Source organism: Styela clava, chromosome 2 (assembly GCF_964204865.1).
Source record: "Styela clava chromosome 2, kaStyClav1.hap1.2, whole genome shotgun sequence".
Lineage (NCBI taxonomy): Eukaryota > Metazoa > Chordata > Ascidiacea > Stolidobranchia > Styelidae > Styela > Styela clava.
The window spans coordinates 23960113-23980621 of record NC_135251.1 but is presented as its reverse complement, the minus strand read 5'-3'; the positions used below and the strand labels follow the sequence as shown (position 1 = coordinate 23980621).

Here is a 20509-nt window from a genome sequence, read left to right as displayed (position 1 = left end):
CTCGCGCGTAGCGAAGGTGACGTACAACGCTATACAGAAATAGACGACACAATATCTATTTTAAAGTGATTTGCAAAGAACAAAACAATTTTCCTAATTCTCGAAAAAAAAATTGAAAAACAATGAATAGTTTTTAAATATAATTTGAAAAACTAAAATTTTATCGAAAATATTATGAGTTATACAAATGCATTAACATTAATACATATACATGAGCAATGTACATAAAAAACATGATACTCACTTTATAACTGCGATCCAATCCACAGATGATGCGGTGTTACTCGGATTTCCAAATCGAGATACCCGATTTGCTGATAATAATTTGAGCTGCTCAGCTTCAACTAATGCACGAAGTTGAGTACAGTTTTGATAGCTGAATACAAGCGTACATCCAGATACAGAATCATATCCGAACAGTGGTTGGGTGAGAGAAGCATCAGCACAAAGACCAGAAGACGCTAAAAATAGGAAATTGACAAAAAACTTTAAAAATTGCACATTTGTAAGAAATTGCAGGTATTGTAAAATATCTATTTCATATAATTATTACAGTAGTAAGGCTAATTTTGAGTCTTTTATGAGTTTCCGGATTCGGTCTAGAAAAAAGTGTACCCGCGAATAAGTCGCCAATAACTAACGATTCGAACGACATAAAGTTTATTTGATGTAGCAGGGGAAAGGGATTTAGATTATAGAGAAGGAATTCAAATTTTATCTATAAATAATAAAAAATCAATTGTACAAGTATTTTATAATAAGTGTACTCGGGATTCTGAAGATCTTAGAAAAATATAAAAATTTTGGGACGATGTTTTTGCCATTCACTCGTCACATGCGGTTACTACAAATTTAAAAAACAATAGGTTCTGCTGATAAACACTTTCTATTTCAACTTTCAAAAAACAATTCAAATGACACAAGTTTATCAGATTATAAATTCTAATCCCTAAATCTGCGAAAATACTTTTTCTCGTCGATTTCGCACTATCGCTCACGGATAATCCACAACCAAACAGCTAACCACAAATGAACTGCAAAGTGAAATATTAAACATAATTCCCAAAAATCCTCAAACTTTTGCGTAGCAAGGTCGAAGAACCGCTACAAATAATTTGTATTAAATTTCAAGAGGTCATCACGCAAAATTTCGAAGTGAAAAACGAATCACATAGAGCCCACGGAAAGTTTTGAAATAAATGAAAGTAATGGCCTTCTAGCGAAAACATAATCTTTAACCAGTGAAAATTTTGAAGCGATTAATCCAGTAGTTAATGAGAAAAGCAGATGCAATTCACGTCCGAAACGTGCTGCCAAAATTTGCCATTTTTTCAAAGCAGTTTTTCTGGCATAAACGACAAGTTCAATATAAAATTTGGCTTGGACAAAATTTTGGATGTCTCTAATGATGAAATTCACGAAATATGTGCACAGTATGTACGTTATTGATTAATCTTACGCGAAACATATTTAAAATGACTTAATTTAAAATCAAGACGTATGTCAACTACCGATTCCAGAAAACGTAACAGATTTAAAAAATAAATAAAAGTTCAATATACACATGCTATTGTGGTTTTTCACGATGGCAATACAATTGTTTCGTGCATCAAATGAACTAAAAACGCTATTTTTTTAATATTTTTTGAATTAAAAAAGTCACAGTAGAAGAAGATCATTTGCAACGTGTTAAATAATAGTCAGACATGATACAAATCTTGCATCTTCAATAAAGCGCCCACGAGTGACGTAATATATATATTTTCTCTCATTTTACATGGCGTGTTCGCGCTTCCACTCCGAAAAGGCTCTAAGCATCAATTTATAAGTAATAATCTACTATTTTTAGAAAAAAAAAGCGTTGTAGTTCCGCGATGAATAAGCAGTTTTTATAGGCAAAACAGTAACACTAAACAAACAACGACACAAAAATAAAATATGCCGCAATAAATCGTCATAAACAGCTTTCATCGTGGTTTTTAAGATTTACAAAAGTTTCCAACAAACAAGATTATTACTGGATAGCTGGTTGCAAATATCGCTATCAAAACAAACATCCCACGAAAACACAAATCGGCAAATTTGAACTAGATTATTGCAATCATGGGCAACAACGTTAAATTACAACCAAATTCAAGTAAAATATACTTTGATTTTCACACTATGGTGTAAATTGAAAATAGTGTCACAAAATAACGAAGTCATCGAGTTTCATAGAATGTTTTGGTGATTGTTATTTGTCAATATATATTTTCGCACAGTGGCAGGTATTGTTTTGACTAGGCGAGTCTCACGAATATCAAGATAAGATCATACGCGACAGAAAAAAGCCACGGATTAAAAATAGTCATAAGAGGAATTAGGAAATCTGTTGGAAAAATAATTTAACGACTTGCTATTAACTCTTTACTCATAGATAAAAGGGTAGCCCAGAAGTGTGTGTACCGATATGGAGGTAACTAATTTTGTTCGCCTACTTTACATCAAGTTGTGTAAAGGGACTGCGACCTATGGGCAGGAGGTATATTCACTTGGCTAACACATGCAGACAGTCCCGGAACTTGTAATGGAACTAAAATAAGAAAAATCGGAATCAATTTATGGCCTAACCTGGTACACACACTACGGGAGTACCGATAGAAGTCTAGAACGGAGCTATAAGTGGAGCCAATGTTTTTCGACACAGAATCAGACTTGAAATCGAAAAAATATTCATTTGGATCTTCAAAGCCAGCGCAAAAACTGGGACAATCCATTTTTTCAGAATTTTCGGAATAGGGTTATCCCTGTGAGAGGAAATCCAATAAGAGGGCTTAATCATACGGCGTACCACGGTCATTTGTATGTGATTACCAGTTCATGTCGGGTATGGGAATAGTTAACCAGTTAATTGTTTCGGATGTATGGACTTGGTATGAATAATAATCATGTTTGGCAGCGTATGTAGTCTATTTTAAAGATTAATCATGTTTCGAGATAAAAGTTCCCCATTAGAAAATATTGAGTCAGTTTGAGTCAAGAAAGTGTGAAGAATGATCATGAGTTTGTTAAATTCAATTTTAGTTTTCTTCAGTGAGAAATTATAATCGATGAGTAAAAGAAGAAAATACGACGAGGACGTAAGTAAAAACATGTTGCATTAGTGTGAATCAATAGTCAAAAATTGCTTTTCGTTTTTAAGTTAGTTGAAGTTAAGTTAGATGTGAGGGATTTGTTGTTCTTTCCAAATAAGACATTTAAATTGATTCGTAAATTACTCTATAATATGAAAAACAACAACAATTCAACAAAGTGTGCTGGTACCGGCTGTGCAAGATGATAAAATTTTGCAAATTTATTTTGATTACATGTTTTTAGGTGATTGTGGTCTAATTAATTAATTATTAAATTGAACATGGGTAATTAGTTGTTGTGTATCCTAGATTGGCCACTTAATTCGATGTGTTAATTATAAACAAGAAAGTATGTTAATTTTAATAACCAATAATTATCGGAAGAAAACCAATACTGTTATCTGTTCATATTACGTAATGACATCGGTAGTTTGCACGACAGTGTTTTACTATTTAATTTGGTTTTTATGTTGTTTTATTATTTCAACTGGAGATATGTAAAAAATCCGCTGTAAACAAAGGTCCAAATTTTTTCCTAATACTGATAATCAAAATTAGTTTTCAACTTTTTTATTGTGGGGGGAAGGGAAATTCTCTGTGCCAAAGTTTCTTGAAATAAATTGAACTATATCAGGAATTTAGAGCTATATCCTCTTAGATTAATATCAATTGAAATTGATTACAAAGTGTTATTCTAGAATATCTATAGTAATAACAAATTATTGGGATAAGGCCAACACAGCCCATAACTATAACAAAGAGATGCATTTGGATTGTCTTGCTACACTGTAACATAGTGATGTTTAGTTTGATATGCATTGACACATATTGTTTATTATCGGCTTAATCTGCATTCATGGTTTACCGAACTACGTCGAGTTGTATGTCTTGCTTGTAATGCGCACCGGCCTTTTTCATTATGATATGCAAGTACAATTTATGATTGTAGTAACATGCAGACGAACTAAAGTGAAGAGAATTCATTCAAATTTATTTGGGTTATTATTATGGGTCACGAAATAAATTAGCTGAACACAATGATTGTTGATATCCACTGGCTCACACTAAAATTTCCCTCGGGAAACGTCGTCGAGGTTTCCAAATATTTGAATTTTCGTTTTTGGTCAAGTTGGAATATTTCGAATTTGCAAAAAATATGAATTAGATGAAGCAGACCCATAAAATCACGATATCCGAAGCCAGGGTATTGTATACACCTCCCATCCCATGAAAGGATACCAACGTTTAGTAATAGCAAATTTAAAGCTGGGAAAAACAGCTTTGTGGTTAGAGTTCTGTACTGGACCATGTTGGCACAGCAGAATTAAAATTCCGATTTAGTGAATATTTTACATTTTAAAATGCAACTATGTCATATATTTCGCTATCAGCATTTCTGTTTATTAGATATGTTAATTAGTAAACAACCAATACAATAACGATTGAAACAAACATTGGTTCGGAACGAAAACATCGAAAAAAAAGCTTTGTGACGTAACTTTGAAGTAATTGCATCCTCTTCATGACAGAAACCAAAAGCAGAAAGAGGAAATGTTGTTCATGATAAAAATAAGTATTTTTTATAATCAAGTCATGATATGTTTTCATATATAAATTCAAAAGCAAGAGTTAATTAATATTAACATATAAGCTAGTGAAGACGAATGATGACACGTACTTGGCCCAGAAACGAGTACCGAAGTACACGAGAGCTAGTAATCGCAATAAATTTTACGTCTTTTTACAAAAATCTCCATAGTTGTATTGTGCCTTTATGATGCAATAATACATCGACTCGTATAGCATTGAGAAAATCACGATCAAGTAGAAATGTAAGTTTTAATATGATTGGTTGAAATTGAATTGAACTCAGTTCCACCCATTTTGGCTTTTCGCCATTTTCTTAAAAATCAATCAATGTCTAAATTAATTATATTATAGAAAGTAATTAGTAAATATTGGAATATTGCTTAATTTAACAAATTAATCTTATATATATATATGATGTAATTATGTTCGCAATCTATCAAACTATAACAGACAAACAATCATGGCTCGAAATTTACAAGAAACTGAAGATAGTTCAGATTTAAGATTAAGATTGAGCTCGAAATAAAGATGGAAATAGATTAAGGATAGTAGAATGGCGTTATAAATTTTGCGTTATATGACTGACATAAATCATATTCAAAATGAAAAATAAACTGCAAAAACGACTAGTATATTATGATCAGGGGCAAAATCCCATTTTCCCACGTCACCCAGTGTGTAATAGATTGGTTAGACCAGAGTTTCCCGTATCAATTTCAGTGCCTAACCAACGAGCAAAGATAATGTTTCATTCACAACACAACACAAACGTAGGAGTAAAGAAGGCAAAGAGTAGGCTACCACTATCACATGATTGTCCCACAATTTATGTTCCGATTCGTTTCTTTGATCCTAGGGGAGATTAGGACACGTATGTTTAGTTTATTGCCAAAGGCCAGCCATTCTCTGCGTTTCCCGATTCCCAATCTAACGTAAGATAAACAAATTCATAGAAAACTGATCACAAAATGAATTGTGAAGCAATAAAAGGAGAATACCTATTCATTCAGTGTGAAATATATAATTATTGTAATGTGCCACCTTGTTTCACTCATTATTTTTTTAGAAGCAAAATCAGAAGTGGAAAAAGTTCCATTCCCGCATGAAATGTTACCGCATTTACATAGTTTATATAATAAACTTAATATATGAAATTTTCCCACGTTTTATGATTATTGTCTATTAATTAGTGACCACTTGTTATAAATGTTATAAAAATGTTGGTTTTTTCTCCTAAAGTGATTCGTGTTTTTAAAATATTAAATGTCGCAATTGCGTCAAGAAATGAAATAAAATTTCTTAATTAGCACCCATGTCCCATATGGAACAAGTTGGTATAGAACAATGGCTAGTATTGTTGAGTATAAGGTGAGGAAAGAGCGGGCCAGTGATAAATATGACATAATCAATACATAGTGTCCATCAAAATCCAATCCGACGTTCTCATTAATTAACATATGACGTTAATTAAGAATGATCTTGCTTTGACATTTCTAGTTTCCCACGGTGGAGGGAATGTCTACAGCTTTTGCTATATTATTGGACACAAAATGTACATATGGTTCGTTTTGGTAATATGTTGTTGTTGTTGTTCTTGTTGGTATCTTTACTCTTATCGTCATGGAAAAATCGCTTTTCTCGTCAGCTACTGGACCAATTGCTTTGAAATGTTCAGTGGTTAATTATAGATAGTATTTTTCGCTAGAAGGCTATCCCTATTATTTTTATTTATTTCAAAAATTTCTGTGGGCTCTATTGAATTCGTTTTTTGTGTGCGATGACGTCATCGAAAATTGCGCACCTTGTGGCGGTTCCGCGTTCGCGTTAGTCGTGAAGAGGAAGGTACCGGTAGTCTACTATGAGAGATTGCATACTCGTAACGGTATTACTTCGTTTTGGCCTTCATGTCTATTTATTTGAGCATCGCTTATTTTCCCAATCGCCATTTGATTTTAAAGGAAGCTAAACAAAATGTGTGACGCCAAACAACCGCATTTTTTTATTATAGAGAAGTGAATCACGAATAAAACACGCTCGGAACGAGGCCATGTAAAAGCGTCCCCTGATGTGTAACTGAACGACTGATTTTCATATCACGTTGTGATGTAAACAATAAATTCTTTCGCTAGTGTGGTGTCAAAATTGTCTTTCGTGGTTGTTGAGCTATGTTGTTTATATTGATACACGACAGTACTTCTTTCTAAAAGGTAATTGTCATTCCGATTCGATATACTGATATTAGCATTGTCGATCGCTTAAAATTGTTCATATGGATTGTTAATGGAATATTTTTAATTTTAAAATCATTTTATCAAGCAATTGGCATTTGAATATCAGTCCAGAAAATCGGTCATAACAATGTTCATTCATCTTCTTTCATTAATTCCCAACTAAAAACTTGTTCAATATTACATAATTGTAACATTCTTTTTTAGTACATATTTAGAAAGTAAAAAATGGTATCGACGGCCCCTTCGGCATATAACTTGGATTTTGGTTTCATTTGTGTTAAACCATACCAAAACAGTAATGCCGTTGAGATCCAAATCAAAATCAAAAATAACACAAAATAATTTACATTTAAGATTTATTTTATTGTAAATTTTTTTAGTATATACGGAAAGTCGTGTAAATAACTGATAAAATATTGATCATATTATTGTTACTGAAGTCGAATTCTACGAAAATAGATAACATCAACAACTTTTAAACTAAAAGCGTAAATAATCAAGAAAATACCAAATTAGTAAGGCCGTTAAAATCCAAATGGAATTTAAGGTAACACATTATAATTTGCATTTTAGATCAGTTAGATTATGATTTTTTTCGGTCGCATGTTTTTTATATTTGTTTGGTAAAAATCCGAAAAAATCGAGTAAATAACTTAAAAATATTATTACGATTATTATTACGAAGGGTAAATTTCACGAAAAAAAAGATAACATCAATAAATTTTTAAGTTTAGAGCTTAAAAAAAAACGATAAATATTTCATTTCACGTGACATTTATACAAAATATCGTCAAAATAACAAATTAAAATGTAATTACCAAGAAAAGTTTGCTCGGCAAATAGGTAATAGAATCAATGCGCAAAATGAAATCAAATTATTTTAAAGTTAATCATCAAGGACAAGTTTAGTGCAGACAGACATATTTCCACAAATCAATATTTTGACCAGTTGAATTACTTTAAAAGATAGTAAAATAAACTAAATTTTAAACAGTGCGGAAAAAAATTACGTCTATTTATTCAGAATAAAAAAAAAAACAGTGGTGGAAAATGTAATTAAATATGGAAATAAATAGTAATTCTCGTGGCATATGTTACACAACTCTGACGATAAAGATACCGCGCACGACATGACCATAGCGCGACAAGATATTAAGCGAAATAAGCAGGTGTGAGAAGCTAGGTTTCGCGTAATTAGTTATTTAATGGCTTTATCATATATAAACTTGCGACCAAGTGTATATATAAGAGGTAAGCTGGATTTAGAAGTTATATATTTTAGTGCAGAGAAACGAAAATGTTGGATGAACAACAATCAATAATAGTAGACTGACAACAGAAAAAGGTTGGATGTCGCGGTGATTTGCGGTAACTAACCGTGATATTCAGTGGAAATTGAAAGTACATAATGGGGTCATATTTTATCGTCTCCCTGGTACGACATCTCAAAAAAAAACAGCCAGTGTAGATTTAAAGGGGTTAAATAATTAAAATGATATAGAAGATCGATGATTAGTTTTGTGTGTTTATTATTTTACAAAATCCAATCAAACAATTCGGTAAAAAAATGAATGTTTTCATGTGTGTGGTATTCCTTTTTTAGTTATTTTTGCCATAAAATATATTAGCTGTGTTATTTAGATTTTTTCCTCGGCGCTCCAGAACTGTGCGTACCAATATGGAGGTAACTAATTTTGTTCGCCTACTTTACATCAAGTTGTGTAAAGGGACTGAAACCTATGGACAGGGGGGTATATTCAATTGGCTAACACAGACAGTCCCCGGAGTTATAATAGAACTAAAATAAGGAAAATCGGAAAAAAATTATGACCTAACCCTAACCTGGTACTCACTCTACGGAATTTCGTTTTTTTTTTAATAAGTATGTTGGGATACAAGCAAGTGGTGGTCCCAACAACAGTCGCGTTTTTGTGGTATGTGATTCAAATATTTTTGAATCTTGACTTGAATCACATCGAATAGTCATCTTTATTCCTGATATGTATGTGCATTACATACGCACAAGGATGGACCAGCTGAAAAAAGTCACAGACGAAGGAGTCCAGCGTAGTTACGTGTTTTGAAGTGTGTAAAATTCCATTAATTTTCAATTTTGTTTTCAACAGCTTAACCGCAAAGTAATAACGTTTTATGCGCTTTTCGCAGATAATAGATATTTAAAATCAGACGTTTGTTGGAAAAGATGGGAGACTTTATTTTCGTAAAAGCAGGATTGTATATTTTTATTATATCAAGTCTGTACAAGAGCGGAAAAGCACAGGATCTATCAGCACTAGGTAAATAATAAAACTTTTATATGGCATACTTATTTTTTGACCAAAATGCAGCTAAACAAAAAAGTCTCAAAAGACAAAATGACAATTGAATTATTTAATCCCTACCTAAATTTTGGAAACACAATTAAACACTGAAAAAAAGTAAACAAAAAAAACGGAAACGAGCGTTGTCAAAAACATGCTTAAAAATCTCTCAGAGCAAAGGCACAAGTTTTCGTTATATCATCGTTAACTTGTTGCGGATTGGTCATTGCTACTGAAATGAACAAGTCAATGCTCGGGGAAACATTCACTATTAGATTTTGCAAGACCCCTCACATTTCTTGTGACATCAGAGTTGAAATGGCGTTCAATCTAGCTCAAATGAGACTCAAATCATGGATTTCATGGGCGAACACAGACAGGATTATCTCGAGCATACTCACGAAAATCAGAATAATACAACCAATTAAACATCGTACAGCACATTGGATAACGCTGTGATTTGTTCTAAAAAATCGGACTCGAAATCATACTTTGAAGATTTTTGTTTACTAATTCCAAATGTAGGTAGATAGATACCCTGCAGTAATTGGTCCAACTAACCAATTTTTGCCTGATAAAGCATACGAAAAATTTGTTATGTGTATTGAAAAAATTACCCAGACAATCATGTATAATAATTCCATGAAATACATGCATTTTCGCTGAAAAAATAAATAGGAATAGTAAGAATAAATAAGTTTCCCAAGATCAAATGACTTTGTAAATCCGCACGTACAGAAACTGAAACTATATTTAAAGTTCACTCAGTTCAAAATCAAAATATTAATAAAAAAAATATTATTTCTTGTCCGATACAAAAAAAAAATTAAATGCGTTACCAATATTTTTAAAAATTTCGTATTATGACTGAATCAATTCCATATTTTAATCATGACAATTAAGTTATTTTAACATCAAAGCGCTGCCAGAGATATAACGACTTTTTAACAGATCTGTTCCCAGAATAATTTTTTTAGTAACAGTGTAATCTTGATGACTAGACATTTTCTGTTTTTTTTCATTATTTATTTTATACGTAGTATGAATGCTTTCACTTCAAACACGGTTATGTACAATCTGATATCTAACGAACTACTATTATTTTTAACGGATTCTTCCCGGTTAGGCAATACCTGTCCATTTTATAACATATTGGGTTATGCGGTTTGAATCCGACAATATATTTATTTTATAGTTATATGTATCAGGTTAACAATTAATTAGCTGTTCCAAATATTCGTGTCGCAATATTATACTCTATAATTCTGTATTCGGATTTACTTTTATACAGTCATCTTTTGTTACTGTTCAACGCTTCTAGAACGCACCGTGAAATTTGTTTTATATGCTCATTTTTATTTGTTACAGTTAACCAAATTTTCGGCGCTTTTATTCTAGTTGCATATAGGAAAGTGTCGAAATGCAAAACGCTTACCAGCACGCGATTGTTTTTGATATAAAAAATATTTTTTCATTAAAATTAATTCAAAGCGATGTCACGCGCATTCACTCAGAAGTAAAGAAGACTCATCCCCAAGAAAGATTATAGGCGACCACTGGAATACAAAAAAACAATGAAACTATGTAACTATACGATGTTGCAAAACATTCGAGCGACAAATCCTCCGAAACGGAGTTTTTCGAAAAACAAAATTTCCAAATTCTATGAGTTTTCAGTAGATTGTGTTTATTTTTAAGAGTATGACTTCTTGGATATTTAAAATGAGCAACGGCGGTTAATTTCAGGGTATGTATTATTATATACCACCATTACATGCGGGATTAATTTCTAAATTATGGTAAAACTACCATTGGGCGAGAATCAACGGGAATGATATTTAATGTGTTTAATTATTGTTAATTAACAAAAATCATATATTACATACGGTCAAGCATGGTACATCTGTGATCCGTGCGATTTGGAAAGAATATAATTATTTTGTTGTTTATCAGTATTATACGCGCGAAAAAGTTCGTGATTAATTTATGCACAAAAATTTTAAAAATGGTATTAAAAATATAATTGGACAGAACGGCACGCGGAATAATTATAAATATTTGTAAAAGAATATAAAATATATGCCCTAATCTCATAATAACTGACAATAATAGAATTTTTCTGATGAAAGTTAATGTCTTTTCTTTTAATTCTGAATAGGAAACGAAACTGACCGGCTAAGAATGCAAAAAAACATGAAAAACTATCGCAAATTTTTAAAAGAGATTTATAGAAAGCTGTTCTAGAGCGGAAACAAAATATAATTAAATCAGAGAAACGCACGCATGTATGAAATTACTATTAGTAATATGAGGACGCTATAATCTCATAATAGCAATAGTATTATATGGATCTTACTGGCAAGAAATTCGCGTTATCCAAAATTACAAATTTATAAACGTACACGCGGACTAAACTCAGTGCTCCCATTGCAAAATTTTGATAAATTGATTTTAAAAGATTGGTATGGGAAATCTGCACGGTACACAAGATACTGATTTTGATTCCGTTGAACCTGAAATGTCATTACCATAAACGATAATAAATTAAATCTAAAGAAATAATATGCAAACAATAAACTTTCCGTTGTAACTTGCCGTCTACACAAATAAACTAAAACTTTAAATCCGTGTTTAGGAGGTTTCTCAAAACATGATAATCCGTGGAAGACTGTTGAACATTCAAAAAATAGCTCATTGGAAGCTCATTAATATATATTTATACATACATTCGCGACAAGGAGCACTGTCACGACTCATTGGTAACCTATAATATAAATACGCCGGGATGTACTGATGTTCATCTCATTCGACTAGAAATAACCCATACAAGATATAGAATAAGATAACGCTGAATGCAAAAGTTCAAAACTAAAATTCAAATCTTTTCACTCGAAACTACGCAACACGACTTCAATGTACAGTTTGTATAGATAGCAAATATTAATCGAAACTGCCATTGTTCCATCCGCCCGTATTTGTTGCATGTATGAAAATTTGATAAACAAAAAAACATACGCAAAGGCTGTCAATGTTTAAAGAGTTAATCAATTAAGTGTACAAATTGTCGAAATGAAGCCATGTTCGATTTTATTTCTGGAATCGTTAACTTGAGAAACAAACGTATTATCAAGTTGGCAATCCTACTGGAAGTAAGAAAGAAATTCATGACATATTTTAACAACATACATTCATTATAAATTATAAACTTCTATCTCGTTTTCTAGAAGCTCTTTTATCGCCTCAACCGACATTTCAAACCGGACCAGCCACCGATAGTTATCCGTTGTCTACTGAACCCGAACAAGATAATCGAGCTCCGGAAGAAAGAATATTAGAGGAAAATGGTAACGGAGGACAAGAACCAAAATGGAGCAAGTAAGAACAAATTATTTTGAGCAGTATTTTTGGCATGTTTGATATTCAATATACGACTTTTCAACCTACTTTTGGTAAGAAATGTTAGTGTGTTATTAGGTCGGTAATAAGGAATTCTGTTCCTATTGCAAATATTATAGATATTCCTTCTGTACTGTAACAACTGGACGAAAAACACCATTTCCAGTATTTTTAATTTGATAGTCGCGAAGTGGCATACCTGATTATAAATTATATCAAATGTTGAAATAAATCTTGGAGGCATACATTTCATATGATATCTAACCGAGCGACCACCTTTCATATATCGTAAATATAAGTACGCCGTCAAGGATGGTTAATGCTCTATTTGGCCCGGTTAGTCAAGTATTGGATGTAAGATACTCCGTAATTTGAGAGAACAAGTTTACGAACCTCGTGAAGTAAATGAATGAAGAAGTATAGCAAGTTTTCTGATGTATAATTGCGAATTTATTTTTGCTGCGTTAATACTTTGTGCATATTTAGCGACTGAAATAAAAGGTCATTGTCAGTTCAAACTTTCATGAATACTGGAAAAATGCGCGAGAACTAGCTTTATATTTCATAAAATACACTGTCTGCGGTTAGAGTAGGTCGCAATAAAAAGGTGGCATTTGTCTAAAATTTCACAGAAAATGTATTTAATTGTCGTATTGGAGACCAAAATTACACGAATAAAAATGTAAACTGCTATTTTCTTGTTAAATATTATGAATTTATAACATTTTCTTGGAATTAACATCTATTTTGCATTCCTAATAAACCACCTTCTTTAATAAAAACCAAATGACAAGACAATCGTCTGCGAACAAACCAAATCTAAGTTACGTAAATTACGAACGACATCGTCATAAAACCACCAATATCTTGTATCCAATCAGATGTCGCAACACACAATTTGACTCAATAGAAAGGTGAAAAGTGCAAATAATTGTTTGACAGAAGTGAGTGATTGCACTGAACCTAGTAATTGAAAACGACTAAAATTTACACATTAAGAACATTTGAGTGACTCCTAAGAAGATAATTTGAGTTTTCGATTAATACTCGTATTTTCAAAGATTGGTTAACACTTTATAGGATTCCAAGTGTAACCTTACCATGGAAATTGCAAAATCGTGGTGAAAAAATTCCCTTTTTCGGCAAGTAATGGGTCAATCGATTTCAAAATTTCAGCGCATAAAGAGGGAAAAGAACGCTAAAGGGCTATGACTTGTTTCTTCATTTTCTTTGAACCCTACGGGTCCGATGTTTCACAGCGAATTTTTATAATTAACGAGCACACTTTCACATGACATTCATTATAATTCTTCATGAAATTCGGTACACCACTTTCAGAATTTGCAAACATTGCAGTGGCCATTTCAGTCATATTATGATCTTCATGGCAACTTATTTGAGAATTGCTCTCTCGTTTTTTTTCAGATGGAGTGATTGGAGCACTTGTTCGAGCACTATAATGTCAGGATTCCGGGTTCGGAGTCGCGTTTGTCCAACACATGGCAACTGCATAGGAGATGATGTACAATTACGAAAATGTAACGCAATCGGTAAGCCTATTTGAACTTTTATTTATTATTAATAAAAAAAAAACGCAAAAGTGCCGAAAAAGTGAAAAACGTATATTTGACAAATTTGTGATTTGTAAATGCCGAACAAATATCGTGACTGAGGTTAATATTATCATTTATTTTCCACAACAAAAGTCAACAAAGTGAAAACGCCCTTGTTTTATTTTAGAATATAATGTAACTTTCTCATACAAATATCACCAAAAACCTGTTTCAATGCTGTATCTTTAATTGCTGAAATGGATACCAAGTTCACTTCCAATACTATATGCTGAATCGTTAAGATAAAATCGTCCCTTGTCAGCGTGAACGTGGTTGTATGAGTTATATTCTTAACCTATGGAAATAGCCTAGTCGCAAAAGTTTAAAAATCAAAAATTGCTTTATTTTGTATATTATAAACTTAATACAATAAGAAACGGGAATTAGACGCATTTTGAATGAAAAATATTATAGCTAATGAATAAACATATCATTACTGACTTCGTCCAGGTGACACCAATATATATCGGTGACGCTACACACAACTAAGTATACCTGGTTAAAATTAAAATAGACGACGCCGTGGCTATTACTGGCTAGTTTTAGTGTACGGAAAGTGGTACCAACGTGCCATGGAATGGGATGGGACAGCACACATTTGTATTTCCCATGTGACACGAAATACCGTATGATTTTCGGGGAATTGGTTTCGTTATGGACTTCGTGTCCATATATTTGAGCATAGCTCTCTTGTTAGTTATAAAGAGCAAAATGTATTCAGCATTAACAATATACTTCGTGAAGGTGCTGATGGACTCATGTATAATAGTTCTGAATTTAAATTTAACAAAGTCAATAAATTTAGTTGTTTTGCATGTCTCTTTGTACATGTATTCCTATTTAGTAGACGCTAAACCTAAATTTAACAATTTTCATTGAATTTTATACCAATGGGAATCCTGAGGGATGGGATGGAACAGGCATAAATTGCTATGGGACAGAAAAATAGGTCCCACGGACAAGCCTAACCATAAGCATATGCCGACAGAACTTGGATTTTGATTGGATTAAGTTCCAGCGACCTTGTCTGAATATATATGATGAACGGATTTAATTTGTAAGGTACACAATTTATTATCAAATACTAATCTTGTTATTGTATTTTTAGATTCCGAAATTCAAACCTTAAGATACAGATACAAGTATTCTAAGAAGTACGTTGAGAAATGCAAAAAGAAGAAAGAAACGGATAAAAGTCTTTCATGTAAACTTTATCTGGAAAATCCTGACCTAGCATATGATATTTTTCGACAAAACAGGTATGTATCTAAGATAATATACCTTGGAATTTAAACTACTTTGCTTTAAAAAATGCAATATTCCCCTGTTCGTGATTATTATGTATATTCAGAATAAAACGCTCATGAATGCATACAAACGTGAATTTCGTTTCGTATCGTTTGTGGTGTGATCCAAAAGAGTTCTGAAAACCACTGCTCACTTTGGGCTGTCTACATAGCATGAGTTCATTATAGTTGGCGCAGATGCCATTTCGGACAATCGTAGCTATACTTTGACGTGATTGTGACGCCATAGTGGCGTAATTTTTGGCTGGCGTAGTCAGGTGTGAGGAATATTATACGCGAAAATCATTATGCTACGCCCACTAGAGGTACTTGTGGGCGCGTACTTCGGGAGACCCCCAAAATCTATGGTGATTGGGACCATAATATCCATTTCTATGTCAACAGTTCTAGTAGAGGTGTATGGTAGCGTGAACCAGGAAACTTCACCTCATAATACTTTTATAATTTGAATCTTAGTTGCTTTTTCACTGTCAACAACGGCGAAGAAGATGGATTATTTTCTGTCGACAATGGCACTACAGTACCGATACCAGACGAAGATAACACTACAAGGTCCGGTGACTCACAAAACGAGGAAATTAAGAAAAATGAAAATGCAATGTTTTCTATTAGCTCCGGAGGTAGTATGAGTGTCCGGAGTGAAAAGTTTCTTGACTCAACTCCGGCTGATGGGAGAAGTAAAGAGGAAGACGATGATGAAGATAGAAATGGTAACAACAGCGCATACTCAATTAACGTTCTACGAGCATTGATTAAAGAACGACAGTGTGAAGGTAAGAATCATGTGTTCTAAACTTCTATAATTGGATATCCGCTCTAGGTCAGGAGACCGTTATTCTCAGTCGTTCGGTCTGTCTGTGTATTTGTCTGTTTAGATGCAGGTTCACTTGATCACGCTGTCGTTATAGATCCGCAAGTTTTTTTTATGTATGGTTACCAGTTGCTTGTGTGCAGGCCTCAACTATTATCGGAGATTCTGGGCGCCTAACGGCTTGTCTAAAATGTCTAGAGGTAGAACTATCAGTTATTGTCTTATTGTTTAATATTTGCAATTTTGAAGATATTTTTAATTGATACGTGATAAAGGCATGATAAGTATAACGCAAACAATAATTTTACAAGTCATTGAACTTCTGCGGTAAACTTGCTGGAATTGTCGCAATGAATAAAATGATAGTTCCTGATTTTGGATTACCATGAATAATAGTAATAAAATTGCCTTATCCTCATGTCTTTTGACCTTTTTAACCACAGAACTTGGAAACTTTTAACTATAGATCTCCTGTTTTGGTAACTAAGGAAAATAATAAAGAAATTATACCTTACGAGTGCGTTCAAATCATCAATACAGCAGCACATATAACTTCTAGTAAACAACGGGAATACCGTAAATTTATATTTTCAAAAGTATTCAAATAAACCACAATTTTGAAAAAGTCTTTGAGCTTACACTTATTACGTGATAAAGATTTGTGCCTAATTAAAAATACTTCATCTTATTTCAGAACATTGTGAAAACACATTGAATCAGGCCACAAGACTATGGGCTCTGGGTACAAAAAGGTCTCGTTCTGCAGACAGCACGATCGCCCTTCTAAAGAGAAACGGAAGACTTACCACAGGAATAGGAGTTATGTTTTTTGAATACAACACTTGTATAAATAATTGCCAGTAAGTAAGCGTAAAGTATTGATGCTACCATAATAAACAATGTAAAAATATCACTAAAGAGTAGAAAAACATCGTTAACCACTAGTTGTAAGTAAGGTATGAGATACTAGGGTCTGGTGGCATAACAGAAACACGTTGACAAAAATTACACCCATCACATCGAAGATGAATGAATATTACAACATGTTACAAACCAACTCAACGAAGTACCACTGTCAGTGATAACATCGTTGTTAAATGTTATATGGTGAAACACATAAGACCCCTATGGGAATCTGCCTGCATGTATGGTATATATAAAGCCACGCATACGAAACACGTTGCTATTCATTTATCACTTGTGCAATATATGATAGACTTTTCCGTGTTATCAGTAATCAAAACCAAAATACTTCAAATTTCATTCGTTTCAGCTCTCTCGGCATTACATTCTCCATGTTATCTGGAAGAAACAGGAGTCGTGCTCGAGTTGATTCAACTACGCAAGTCAAGACAATATTAAAATCGTTACAAAATGGTTCTGGACGAAAGAGACGAGAAAATAAAGCGGAAGATGCATCATCACAAAATGAAGTTGAATCCCTTTGTGGAAACAACTCGCCACTTTGTGCTACACAGCGTAACAGACGAAGCATAGAAAATGAGGAAATTAGGCGAAAACGGCGACAAATCACAGACCAATATCAATCCCCTTGTTTTTCGTCCGAAAATCAAGTACCAGTGCGAGAAATAGAAGAAAAAGCACAAGCTGAACTGTTTTTCTTTGAGTCATATGTACAGGTAAGAAGTACAGAAAACAATACGTCATTCAAATTTAAGTTGGTACATAAAAAAGCAAATGTAAAAATATAAAACATATAAAAATAAGTTTAAAAGGTAATAGCACTCAATAGCATGTCCATTCATTAATATGTATTATAGAACTGAAAATGTAAATTCTTTTCGATGATGGATAATCAAATGTTTGTATGCGAAACAGCCGTATTGCTAAGCATTAGTTAGTACAGGCTGCGCATATAACTAACAATCAAGACCGGGCAATAAAATTACAGCTTTGCTACATACTTAGTACAGTGTGATCCCATAAAGCAGAACTCATAAAGCATAGAATGAACTTACATTTTGTGTCAATAGTCCTAGATTACTGGAACTTTTGTGTACAATCATGCACAAACAGAAGGTTAAGCGTTAAATAAATTTTCTGCATTTCCGTAGAAGTAATTAAGAAATTTATGAGTTCTGTTATACCTCATGATTTACCTCAAATTTCGGCACTGCAAGAGCATGAATAATTGTAAGATTTGCGTCATCTATACCTTGCTGATAAAATTTTATACTTGTATATCGTTAGAGATTTGATTGTCGCAAATGTCGAGGAATGAAACGAAGGAACACGGATTTGTTTTTACCGAAAGAACAAGTGATGCAACAAAAAAATAATCAACCAGCGTATTGTAGGCAAGGATTCTTGAAAAGGTATTTCGAATTTTCTGTTTAACTGGCGGTGGAGTAGTACCTAAGCATATTAAAAAATGCTGCCATTCGCGTATCGTAAAAACCCAAATTATGAGATTCTACGAAATTTTTATTGAAAAGTAAAATCGGCTACGAATTGTTTTCAAAATGTTGAAAAATGAAGAGGTTTGACTCATTTGGCCAGGGCTGTGACGTCGGAGTTTGGCATGTTTTCACCGGAGTTTGAGTCGTATTTTCTAACTCTCCGGAATCGGGATGCCAGACGTTCGATCGCGATAAACGAAAATTGAAAAGCATTCACTTCATAAGAGCTTCGTAATATTCTATTAAGGCTTGAATACATAAAATCTTTTGTTATCAAAACTTGCTTTTCTCGGAGTTCGTATCTATGAAACCAAAAAGTTACAACCCGAGACGGTGATAAATTTCTCCTGAACCACAACCCTGCTTTTGGACCTCGACACGCATGTATCCGATTGGTCACTAATCACTATAAATCTCACGTGTACATCTCATGCTGAGATTTGGATATTTCGAAGACTATGTATGCGCGCACGAACCACAATATGATGATAATCAGTAATTGTGTAGTTTACATATTACGATGTACTGTTTGACACGGAGGAAATTCACAACACAAGTTAGGGCACTATGAAACTGGAATACATAGGATGGTGTTTAAAATCTTAATAGCAAAACAAAAGGGCAAACGAATTCGAAAAATTGTCAGAGTAAAGTGAAGCAAGCAACATTTCAAAATCCCAACCAAGATTATCCGAATTTCACAATCACATTAGTGAATAAATCAGCCATTGAAAACTTTCGTTTTGCATTTTAGGCATGCCTTATTCATCGTCGAAAAGCCTAACGGACGATACACATTCAACACCGGTGAGAAATTTTCAATCGAATCAAGAACGTTTGAAGTTGAATCACATTGTGAAATTGTCGTTCGCAAGTGAAATGAAGTTATCATCAGCAGGACAATGAATAACAGCACCCATTTACCAAATGGAGCAACGAAATAACTGGAAAGAGTTTGCCAGGATATGACCAAACCTGGCTAAAACTCTTTGTATGATAAGAAATCAACCGAGTAGTGCAACGAATCGTGAAACGTGATTGTCGGCAACTTTGGGGATTGTTTAATGGTTTGAACAGTGTTAATTTTATATGTGCTGCAGTAATAAAATCATTCTATTTTGAAAGGTCGACAGCTTCTTTCATTTTCGCTTCAGGGTATTTCAGAAACTAACTACTAGATTCCATACAGCCAAAGGTATTATAATCCTATTACTTACAAATTCCACTAAACAACATTTGTAATACGCAATGCATGAAAAGTATGCTTTGAGCTTTAACTAGAGCTACAGGTAGCCTTTACTCAATACTGGTAGTCAAAACTATCATAATTTTTATGGAAATCTGTATTAACCCAGTCCTTTCTGTATCCTTTTTCACATGGTCGCTATCTTAAACTTCATTTCCGTGATCGTACACACGATAATCTACAAAAACATGATAAACAGAACACATACTTGAACTCCAAACGCTCAATTGCGTCGTCCCATTGACTTCAGTTGCTCCTGTGTCTTCCGCGCTGATAATTGGAAGTCCATATTCGTAACCGGGATCTCCGGACTGTGCAACAGCATTCGTTGAAGTTGATGGAACATACGTTGTAGTGAATTTCTGAGCCAGTACAAAATTCGGTCCAGATCCAGAAGCTGTAAGCATGAACAATATTAAATGATTGCGTCGTAGGGAATCTTAAAGTGAACTTATAAATAA

The 20509-nt window shown here is 33.3% G+C and overlaps 2 protein-coding genes across 3 annotated transcripts in view; one reads left to right on the top strand and one right to left on the bottom strand.

Moving 5' to 3' along the window:
* The window catches only part of LOC120335637 (tectonic-2-like), a 31143-nt gene that overhangs the window by 3281 nt on the left and 7353 nt on the right, over nucleotides 1-20509 (bottom strand). Inside the window, exons 8-9 of the mRNA XM_078109864.1 lie at nucleotides 20257-20445; nucleotides 245-461 (exon numbers count right to left, since the gene is read on the bottom strand). Of these exons, the coding sequence (XP_077965990.1) occupies nucleotides 245-461; nucleotides 20257-20445 (406 nt within the window). The remainder of the gene's footprint in view (nucleotides 1-244; nucleotides 462-20256; nucleotides 20446-20509) is intronic.
* Nucleotides 8897-19929, top strand: LOC120336787 (uncharacterized). 2 transcript variants are annotated; one of them, XM_039404552.2, is made up of 10 exons: nucleotides 8897-9019; nucleotides 9101-9231; nucleotides 12480-12630; nucleotides 14077-14201; nucleotides 15373-15523; nucleotides 16028-16344; nucleotides 17077-17242; nucleotides 17656-18022; nucleotides 18594-18718; nucleotides 19557-19929. In XM_039404552.2, exons 2-10 carry the CDS (start codon nucleotides 9138-9140, stop codon nucleotides 19678-19680), a joined length of 1620 nt encoding a protein of 539 aa, XP_039260486.2. In that variant the 5' UTR covers nucleotides 8897-9019; nucleotides 9101-9137; the 3' UTR covers nucleotides 19681-19929. The 2 variants fall into 2 exon arrangements, with proteins under 2 accessions (XP_039260486.2, XP_039260485.2); XM_039404551.2 differs by lacking the exon at nucleotides 8897-9019 and having other exon boundaries at nucleotides 9052-9231.